This window comes from Solanum lycopersicum, chromosome 4 (genome assembly GCF_036512215.1).
Source record: "Solanum lycopersicum chromosome 4, SLM_r2.1".
NCBI lineage: Eukaryota > Viridiplantae > Streptophyta > Magnoliopsida > Solanales > Solanaceae > Solanum > Solanum lycopersicum.
In genome coordinates, this window is record NC_090803.1 from 64,166,319 (window position 1) to 64,177,819 (window position 11,501).

The 11,501-nt window shown below is 36.2% G+C and overlaps 1 protein-coding gene across 1 annotated transcript; it reads left to right on the plus strand.

Moving 5' to 3' along the window:
* The first annotated feature begins 67 nt into the window (after positions 1–67).
* Positions 68–11,356, plus strand: LOC101250298 (uncharacterized). The gene is made up of 7 exons (XM_004238013.5): positions 68–497; positions 3,096–3,137; positions 4,651–4,773; positions 5,423–5,658; positions 8,686–8,722; positions 10,465–10,522; positions 10,657–11,356. Exons 1-7 carry the CDS (start codon positions 378–380, stop codon positions 10,737–10,739), a joined length of 699 nt encoding a protein of 232 aa, XP_004238061.1. The 5' UTR covers positions 68–377; the 3' UTR covers positions 10,740–11,356.
* Positions 11,357–11,501: the final 145 nt, after the last annotated feature.

An 11,501-nucleotide genomic window follows, 5' to 3' on the forward strand; every position in this document is an offset into this window, starting at 1 on the left:
AGGAGGTACTTTTGCATTTTTTCTTAAAAAATAAATATATGTATAGTATAAATTATGTATTTAACGAGAATGATAAAACACAGGAAAAAAAAAATAAGTCAAAAATTGCTAGTTTAACATACAGTTGACCCGAAAAGGTCCGACGAGCGGTAGCGGGTGACTGGGAATTATCACAACCAATTAAAACCAGCAGAGAAACAAAAACGCGAAGTTGAAAGAAGAAGAAAATAGAGAAAATACAAAGTACAATTTCATCTAAAGTCGGCGACGGCGTAGAGAAGAAGGAGGAACGATTATATAAAGCACACAGCATAGTATGTTTCATCGGCTCTTTTTCCAGTTTATTACAGTGATTACAATTCAAAGCTAAATAAATTATGGGTAACGAACAAGGCGATGAAGACAATAGGGGAAAACCTTATCAAGAAAAAGATGAGATGAAACTTTGGGGTATTTTTGTTTTTGCATTAATCGGAGCTACTGCCACAACTTTTGCGGTAGGTTCTTACCCCATCTTTTTTCTTTTTTTTTTTTGTTTCTCTACTTTTTTTCATTTATTTGAATTTGGTTATGCAATTCAGTGGGTTCTGTAAAGTTAGAAGCTTTATTGAGTAATGTTGAAATCTATGATCTGTAATATCAGATATGATGTGATAATTGGGCATTTAGGGAAAATGGGTTGTGAAGAAACCAAAGTGTATGCTTGATCAAACTGGGAAAGAAAGAAACTTGGGGATATTTAGGTTTCTAATTTTTTTTATGCTCAGTTGTGAACAAAATTTGCCCTGATTAATTACCATAAGTAGTAGTTATTCTGCCATTTGAGTTAATTATATTCGAAAACCACAATGATGCTAATTTGCTTACAGGTTAATATGTTGTAACTTTGGGGATGACCATCATTTGTCAATGTTTTTATTGAAACCCCCTTACTGTATTTGAAAAAAATTTGCTCGTCTCATTACCATAAATAATATATTCGTTTCCTGGATTAGGAGCCAAGGTGTTTGAGCATTATGTCCTACACCATCAAATTCCGTGTAACTCTGCAGCTAAGATGTGATTTAGATATTCAAAGTCACCAGTGAACTTGTAGTGTAAAGTGGTGTTTTTTGTAGAGGGGAATCTTTCTAAGAAGTGGCAGGGTGTGGGACCACCATAGATGGTAGGTGCTGGTTATATCTATCCAGAATGAGAATGAGCTTCTGTTTTCAGTTTCAGCTGATGAAACAAAAAGCCAGAGATGATACCTGAGGTCATGTTCCTTTGATGGGTTCAACAGAAAGATTCAGTCACCAAAGCTGGTTTGCTGTTTGCAAGTTAGGTGTACGTCATGGTTCGAACCATGTCGTCGCAGGTAAATTTTGTTATTTAAGTAGAGACGGGTAAAGGTGCAGGCCCATTATTTGCCTAGTTTCTGACCGTGCGCTAGTGACCCTTGGAGGTTTCTCGATTATAAAAGAAGGATGGCAATACGATATCTTTTGGTGGAGAAGAAAATATCTCTCTATGGTTTGGGGGAGGGTTGGAGGATTGGGGAAACAAATAATCATCTCTTCCTGCACTGTAAGTTTACTGCTCAAATTTGGAACTTGTTTCTCAACATCACAAGCATGAACTGGACAACGCCAGAACATACATCAGATTTGTTGAGCTGTTGGATTAGGAGGGGAGGCAGTAAGAGTCAAAAGAGATGGTGGAAGCTAATATCATCATGTGTATGGTGGTCAGTCTGGAAAGAAAGAAATGGAAAATGTTTTGAAGATAGATCCAATTCCATCCACAAAGTAAAATGGAGTTGTATAGTATCTCTACTTTTTTGGTGTAAACAACTTTGTATAGATGATATAGACCAGATTATAGATTTGATTGGAAATCTGTAATTATTCCTTTTTGGAGGATTAGTGATGAAGAGATCGAAATGATTTAATATGGCACTAATGGAAAAATGTCTTTTTTACATAGAGACATTATCAGGAAGTCGTTGAATGTTGCCAGATACAAATTGTCAGGTAGTGGAAGATAAGATGACCTTACGAGTTTTCTATTTATTGATAAGTTTGTGAAAAGTTTGTCTCCCGGCAACGGAATGATATAACCTTTGTTATCTTTTGGTCATTAGAACAAAGGAGATTGTGAAGGGAAAAGATGATTTTACAAAGTTCATTGTCATGACAATGACCCTTAATGTGGAACTGTCGGGACTCGGAGTGACAACCATCTACGTTTTTGGTTGGATAGCTTGTGTGGAGACGCTGAAGTATGCATATACTTCGGGTGTTAGCCATTCTACATAGATTGGGTAATATATCCGAGTTTGTCACATCTCACAAGAAACATGTAGTAATATCTCAGAAATTAGTTTCAAAAGAGTAATTTTGTATTGGGAATGAGAAGTGGAGTTCATGCAAAGGAGTATGGGAGATAAGTTAGATAGATTGGAATGGAGGGCTTTGGGTATTTGCATGTATTGACGAAAGGCATCCTCTAAGAAGAAGGAAGGGGGGGGAGGGGGGGGGGGGCAAAGGTGGAAAAATATATGGATATTTTTTATGACAAGGGATCCCGCAACCGATATTTTTTGGGTGCACACAGGGTAAACCTCGCTCCACTGTAATAGCCCGCTAACCTCACAGGAGAGATAAACCGCACTAGGAAATCCCTTACTACACGCTCAACCAAGAAAGCATGCAAGGGGTTTCAAGCCTAAGACCCATCATTGGGAGATTTCCTGCTCAACCAACTCGGCCACCTTTACAGGTGGAAGAAGATACGAATAGAAAATCATATGTCCTTAGTGTATTTCAACTCTTTGTTATTAAGGATGGCGTACTATTCAGTGACATTTGTATAGTCTCCTTCTCTTAGAAACTTGTTCAGTGGATTCTACAAATTGAAGTTGATTAGGTCTGATATTTTTTTTCCCGGGTGTGGTTCGTTGTTGCTTCTGACCACTTTAAACTTTCATGCTCTTCTGTGTTCTGTTAGAACAATGAAAAAGTTTTAGAGGAATTTTGTAGCTTTCCTTGCTTCTTCCTTTTTTCCGCCTCTGGGTTGCTTCTGATTATTAATTCACAGCCTGAGAAATTTGGCAGGTTACACAATTGCGAAGTACAGTGGATTTTGTCTACTCTCAGGTAATGAGCTTTTTTGTTCAATCTCATTGGGTAAATGTAGAATTTCAGTTTACTCCTGAGTTACCCTCCCTGCATGTGGTCTATGTTATGACCTATTTGCTTGTTGCTTTTGCATAATCATAGTGAGCTACCTTTGCTTCTTCTTTTGACTACCTCTTATCTGGTTTTCTTGTCTTTTTCTTGTAATTTTTATGTAGCACCAAATAGGACAGCAAAAATAAGGGAAGATATGAGAAAAGGCAAAAATGAGAGAGAGAGAGAGAGAGGAAGGAGAGGGGGTGGATAGGAGAAGGGAGCAGGAATAAGAGGATAAAGAGAAGAATTTTTATATGCAATCAATTAATACAATATTATTAGTCTCTCGACCAAAATGCACTAGGGTCCAATTTATAAATAGGGAATACTGAGCAAGTGAAAACTGGAGACAACAAAACCTATTTCTCTAACTAAAACTGAAAGATAAGACTATTGCTAACCAACAGATATGACCTTTTAATGAAAAAATAGTATTATATCTAACTCAGAATTCTTTTTTGCCTTCTAAAAATTAAGAAGATTGACTTGCTCAAACAAAAAAATTAAGAAGATTGGCATGGCGCATGCACAAAAAATGACACCCATAAATCGAGATGATGTTTAATCTTAAATTAGAAGAAAGAGATTAATGTCAAAGGCAGGAAGATGTGATATTGATGCATCGATCTCTCTTCTACATATTTGCTCTTGCTGATGTTCTAGATCTTCGAAGTATGTGAGTCAGTTTTAGCTCACGTCTAAACATAATTCACCACTCAGAAGATGATTGAAAAATGACTAAAAATTAGTTCTCCAAAGTCTTTGGTTTAGTGATGAGAGTTAAGCAATATGTGGATTAGCCACACGTAATTAGTTTGAAAGTCGTGGCAATCTGAAGAATGGTATTTAATGAGAGAAGGGTACGGAGACAGTCTCATGATACAACGAGTTTCAAACTGTGGGCCATCTCGCCCTCGGATATTTCTTAGTCATAAAGAAAAAAATTAAACTGATAAATCGCTTTTTTTTAATAAGAATGAGGGGTTCAGGGAAGATCATCAGATTCGAATTTGACATTGATTTTTAAATTTTGGGAAATAAACTTTTGCATATTTATTTACTACAGAGAAAGTTTTATAACTCAGCTTTAGAGTTAAAAAATATCAGAAAATAATTGTAAAAGAAACTCTTAATAATCATGTTATTTCCTTCTGATACAGGGAGTATATGCTTACTCTATGAAATGAGATGTTGCCACAAAACTAATATTGTGCAAATAATTGATTTTGCTGTTTTCATGCAATTGTCCTGGGTGCAAGTTCAATACTAATTAACTGTTGCATGCATAAGATGAAATACATCAAATGAAGTTGCTTATAATTATTGACATTTGTGCTTAAAGAAGGATTCTGCTCTAGTTGTTCTGATAAATACTTCGCATGGGGGAGGAAAGAAATGTTTTTCTTGAGCTAATAACTACTTATTTGAATTGAAAAAGTTGAGGCAGTCAGCACAGAGAAGTCGAGCTGGCAGTTCTTTTAGGACAAGTTTTCAGGAGGAAGCATGGAAAAGATACAATCGCAGGATGCGAGAGGAGTATGAAGAAGAAATGGAGAGAGTGGTGAGCTACATTTTTCATCTTCAACAATTTTACTCTTTATTTCCTTATATCTAATTGAAAGAGAATATCGTCAAAGTTTATTTCAACTAGAAGGAAGTGAAGACATTGGTGATATTTGCTTTATGAAATCCAGGCCCCTATGTGTAATCATTTATAATGTGTGCCGTCTCTGAATATAATTTGGCCGCGTCGAGAAATTAACTACCATTTATTTTGAGAAGGAGAATTTAACTACAATTTGTTCTTCTGGACATAAGCATAACTTGCTTTCTTGGACAAGCTGTGGGAAATTTTTTATGGAAAATCTTATAGCTAGAAGGTTGGAGGACGGACATAAAATTTACCCATATTTCTTCATCTGCAATAATACACTGAAGTTGTACAGAACCATTGGATATTTAACAAAGTTGAACACTCGTCTTATTTGTATTTCTTTCAAGTGAAATGTCACTCTTACCCTATGTTTTCTTTGCCTGATTGAACTGTTGTGCTTTATTTTCTATCCCATAATTTGTGACCTTCACAAAGACAACTACAGATAGCAGATCTAAAGACTTACATATCTGAGCTAAGGAAAAACATAATGAGATCACAGATAAACTTCCATTTGTGAGTTTACTCTTGACCTAATATCCTGTGCTTTTCGTAGGAGCGCATTCGCCGTATGCAAAGTGTTTTCAACAGGGAGAGAAACAAATATAAGAGGAGCTATGAGAGCTGGCAAGAAAATGGGCAAAGTGCATATCATCAGCACTTCCAAAGAAATGACTGGTACTGGAAGGCTGATACATCGTTCAGAGACCGGGGAACTAATTTCAGGGAAGCTCCTAGGGCCAATGCAAGCAACCCTCTGTCGCATCATTACTCAGTTTTGGGTCTTGATAGGTACTAACTTTTTTCAGATGTTGAATTGATCTATATTTATACTGGTTACGCATGTTATCGCTAATCAGATATGCTGTTTCAGTCTTCCAATTGTCTTAGCTTTAGCATCCTTAAGGATATCAGTGTAGTAGTGAAGTTGCTTCTTTCAATGATTTAGGTTCTTTTATCTCTTAGTGCCGAGTGTTATTCTTTTGGCAGTCCAGACTGGTTTCTTCATTGCATTAGCTAGGTGAGGGGTAAGTGTTAAATGTCAAATGAATCATTAAGAATGATTATGCTATAATTATTTGGACTTTGATGAATTAGGAAGCTAGTTTTGTTTCATGTAGCTCAAGGTCTTGAACCAAATTTTTTTGCTGTTCTCTGTAGTATGTTCTTGCTTATTGTTAGAATAATAAAACTGTGAGAAGCTGCCTCTTTCTTATTTATTGTCAGTATGGAATACTATCAAAAGCTAAATCATAGTTTGTTTGTTTTCCTTTTAACTTTTTAGTGTATAGATAGCTGACTGGATTTTCTAGAAGCCTTATGCATATTTTTATCAAAACACCAACTTGGTTATTTGTGTCTAGGGACTTTTTCAGTGGTATTCACTCCTTTCTATTTCCTTCTTTGATGTTATTCTCGATTCCTTCTTTGATGTTATCCCCGATTTCATCAGAAGTCTCATTTCAATCAATAATTCGGTGAACATCTTATCACTTAGAATTAGTCCATGTTTACTGAGACTGATGATGTCAGTTCATTTGGATGGACCTGTCAAGTCAGCACTTTGCATGTGTCTGGTCATGCATCTACATAAGCTAATACTGGCTTAGGCTCAGTAATTAGCAAATCATTCCTCTCTAATGAGTTGGGAAAGACGTACCAATTTTGGTTGCTTGGTCAGAACCTCCTAGAAGACCTTACTGAGTGGTTGTATTCATGAAGAAGATAGCTGTTGGTGTCTGACCGATAATATGGCAGTTAACAGTAATGGTGTAAACATTACCCACAAGAGCGCAAAAGCAAACCCTATTTCTTTACTCTCCAGCTGACAGTTAAAACATAATAGGCCCTCTTTGCATGTCCTCTAATTTAACACAGGCCAAAAGTGAACTCCTTCTGCAAAGGCTGACAAAATTTGCACCTAGCGTATTCCTTTATATATAGCTATATGGTTATAGAGGAGTCTTGCGTATTACCTGATGCATCACCTTATCCTGGGGTCTACTAATTCCTTCCAACGGCTTTGCAAAAACTGCTAGAACATAGAGTAGTGCATTGGAAAATGAAGGTTGGAAGGCTACCGATCAACTGGCAGAACTCCGCCATGCAGCTAGCAGATGTGGTAAATATACAGATATGAGGAGGCAAATTACAACCACATTTACCAATGAAATTTAAGTGGAAGTTGGAGGGAGAATCCAAGTCAAAGTTTTAAGGAATTTTGGGGGCCCACTTTTAACTCATTTTGGTGCTTATACTACTGCATTCTTTGGAAACATTTCACTTGGTATGTTGTTGTATATGACGCAGTTCCACGACTAGATACTAAACATATAAGACGAATTCATGTAAAAGTATGTGCTACCTCAGTTTCATTTTATATTACAATGTTTAACTGGGTTTGGAGTTGAGATTTTAGTTTGACTTATATAACATATTAGTGATGATAAAAGAGAATAATGAAGTAGTGGGTGAATAGAGAGCAAATATCACATCAAAGTTGAAGTGTGTATATTTAATGATTAAAATTCTTGCTAGTCGTGAAAGTTGCAGTAAAATAGAATGGTGTCAAACGTTTTGTTACGTCCATTACAAAGATGATAGTCCAAAAATCAAAGTTGTTTAGGACACGTTACTGTTCATTTATTATGGTTTGAGGCATATGTATGTGCCTGAGGCATGCATTTTGGCCAATTCTTTTGCTAGGGAATTCTGCATCCAAGCAGAAAGAAGGGTTTACAAAGAAGAAAAATAACTAATTTGCATTCTTTTTTTGGCAACTCAAGGACCAGAGCATACACCTCAGCCCTATAAGAATATGCCTCATAGGATGCAGCTTACCAATGCCGTGGGCTCTTCTATTTGAAGTCACCATGGACTTCTAACAAGGACATAGATTGGAACACTTCTAGTTTTGTTTTCGACCTATTCACTCACTGCAATCTAATAAGGAGATAATGGTACTGTTGTGGATGCATTTGTGGGCAAGACATATGTGCGACAGAGAGCCAAATAACTTGATTTAATTATAACGCTTGTAGTTCTCTTATTATTCTAGAATAGGAAGACTTTAATTATATTAGTAGTAGTTCTCTTATTAGTTTAGAATAGGATTTATGTTTCTTAGTTTCATAAGACTTCCTATTACTGTAAGAAGACTCCTATTTAAAGGAGGATTTGAGGAATAAGAAGTATCGCAGATTTTTATCAGAAAACAAGAGATAGGAGTTCTCTCTTTTAATGAACTCTAAGGTTTCGGCTTCCCTTTGATGAGCTGAATTCATACACAAAAATAGGTCGATCTAGGAATTCGAACAAAAGCAAGGAAAAATCGAAGGCAGTTGAATTTGATTTCCCTGTTCATTGTCTTGTGACTCGATCCTTCTCTAAGAATCCTAACAGGTACCTTATGATGTGAATGGTGCAACCTATCAAGTGTGGCATGTATCATACTTACATGAAGGTGAAGATTTGTTTTACAGACTTTGGATAGCTTCCATTTATGTGATTAATCTCATATTGAATTTTACTTTCACCTGGGTAAATCATGACATTGAAAATTATTTTCTAAAACATGGTTTTGCCTATGATGAGGTGGTCTAGGCTTTGCTGCTGTAAAAGGGTATTACTTCTTCTGTTAGTTACAGATACTTATTGTTCTTCTCTAGTTTTAGTTTTCTCTTACATGTACTAGTTTTCATGTGGCCAAGAGGTCCATATTTAGAATGTCAGGTGTTTAATGTGGATCTGTTTAGTACTTTGGCAATGATACTGACATTGACATGAAACTTGACATGTTTGATCCTTCCATTATGACAGGTCTAGGACGAAGCCTTACACGGATGACGAGATAAAGGTACTTATCCTCTCTGGCATGTCCAAAAATTCTTCCAGTATTAAATGAAAATAGTGTTGTTGTGCAGTTTACCTCCCTTTTTTTTTCTTTTTATCTTTATACCTTCCATTGTTCTAAGATTCCCTGATCCCACCTCTTCCTTGTGGAGGAGAATGATTTAGAGAACTAAATAGCGAAGAAAAGCTTTTTCTGAGTGATACTACCCCTGCCACCCTGCATGACTTGAAGCCTTGAAACATTTATTTCCGTTCTGAATTTTCTGAATAAAGAAATATTTTCCCTTTGGGTGATACCACCCTACTCTGAATGACAGAGTTAACTTATCTCCTTTGTGCTGCTCCTATTTTTCTGAATGAAACGTATGTGGGTTTATATTTGGCATTAGGCAGGAAAAGAGTGATCAAAATCATCTGTGACCTCTTAAAGAAAACTACTGTCTTGATAAAGGTAAAAATAAAATGAAATGATACTCCCCGGATAAATTTTTTGTATCACCAACATTTTCGTAGCTAGAAGCTCTGTTAATTACTCAACAACTTTACTTTTCTTTGTTCCTTGTTTACTTAGAGACTGCAAGCCGAGCTGCTTCAATTCTGTTACCTGCCACCATGTCTCTTATACACAAAAAAACTTCGTGGAATATAAACATATTTCCAATGGACTAAGATCCAGGCGTATTGCTTTGTTTTGCAAGATTATGTACTAGCCTTTTCTAGAATAGAACACTTTTGAGTAGCTTCAGGTCTGAGTTTACTGCCGTGCTACAACAAAGACACTTGAGCAGTTCCCTACAAATTTCAGTTAAAAACATTACAGAACTAGCATGAATTGTCTGCTCGGCAAAGTCGTGTTTGATAGAATCCAAAAAGGAGTGTCTTTTGGGATTGGGAAATGGATATCCACAAGGACTTTCATATGTTAAGTTGCTTCTCCTTTATTTCTAATCGAATGTGCATCTTTCCTTTCCAATATTTGTTGGAGTGATCCTCACTAATTTAGGCTACCCGTTAAAACATATTTTTACTTCACAAAAAGTGATATTGGACATGTTTAATCTTTTCAGGAAACTTTACTCCTTATTCAATTGATCAAGAACCTAAAAGTCCGCACATCCCGACTTGTCTCTTAGCAATATTTATACATTTTCAACTCTATGAAAAAACCACTAGGAAATAGTGAGCATAGTTGGTAGGAAATTGAAATGAACAACTGACTAAGAGCCTGTTTGGATTGACTTATTTTAAGTGCTTTTAAGTCAATTTAGCTTTTAAATTTTTTTGTAGTGTTTGGATATAATTAATAAGTGCTTTTAAGCACTTGTCCTTAAGGGGGAGGGATAAAAATAAGTCAAAAGCCATGTGTTAGAATTTTTAACTTACGGGTTTTGGCTTATAAGCTAAAAGCTATAAGCCCATTCAAGCAGGCTCTAATACTATTTCTTAACTGCCTCGTCAAATTTAAGAAGTTGATGCCTAATATTATTGGGTGGTTCTGGCATTGCCTATTACAAGGAGATTTTATGAAGCTGCTTATTTATTGATCATACTTGTACACACTGATCTCTGCTAAAATTATCTTAATATGATAAATCCTCCAACTTGAGCTATTTGCTCGGGCGTCTGTAGTTGACATCGCAATGGTCCTTCAGTTTCGACTATCTGTTCTGCTTCTTTCCCTGTCTTTCATGGGCACATGTGAAAACATTAACTTGTATTGAGAAGTTTCTTTTTTTGAACTTGCAGTCAGCATTTAGGGAAAAGGCAAAGCAGTTTCACCCTGATCAGAATCAGCAAAACAAAGGTGGATTGTGTTAGTCTGGTCTATTTGATATTTTATCCTTGTATTACCTATTTCAAATTCAAGAAAAACAAAAGGAAAGAAATGCTACTACCTGCATCATGTGATAAATATCTGATATTGTAACATGGTTGCAGATACTGCTGAAGCGAAGTTTAAGGAAGTCATGAAGTCATATGAGGCTATAAAGTCGGAAAGGAAGAATGGCACGAGCAGATAAAGAGCCATATGATAAATGCCTGAAATTTTCTGTAACTTCTAAAAGATCATGTCCACTTGATGTTGTATATTAGTCTAGCTAATCCAAGTGGTCCTTCATGATGGATTCCTGGGAGACTATCGAGCCATTTGCTTCCAGCCTTGTGCTAGTTGACTGGTACACGTAGTCTCTTGACATTCTTGGCTGCTTATCAAGGTTTTCAGGATACGCTTTGCAATAGGTTCTTGTTTCTTTTTCTTCAATTGACGAGTTTTAAGAGTACTTCTACAGCTAGGATTGTTGCTTCTATAATCCCTCCATGGACTTCCAACTTCCTGGAAGAGCGCAATTTGTGTCGTGGGATAAGCTGACATACGGATTTACATTGTATATCACACAGGCTTTAGTACACTGTAAGTTAGCTCAAGATGTCAAATAAAGAGAGAAAAGGCTGTAATCAGCCTATGAATTTTGCCTTGTATTAAATTTGAATGGCCCATGCAAGTGGTTGATTATGTTATATTCTTGCTTGGTAGAAAAGATATGTAAGAAACTTCTTGAGATTGTTCATTGTTGCATCACAAAAGGTCGAAATTCAGAGAAAAAAACAAATTATATGCTATTATTTTGTCAAGATATATGCCATAGCACTCACTTTTACATTACATTAATTTCAATCTCAAGCTTCGAGCCTTTAAAGGATCAGTTGTTATGCTTCCTCAATTTCTACTCCATTGTCGTCAAACTCAAATCTTCGGTATCAGTAATTATTGCCAAATGTGG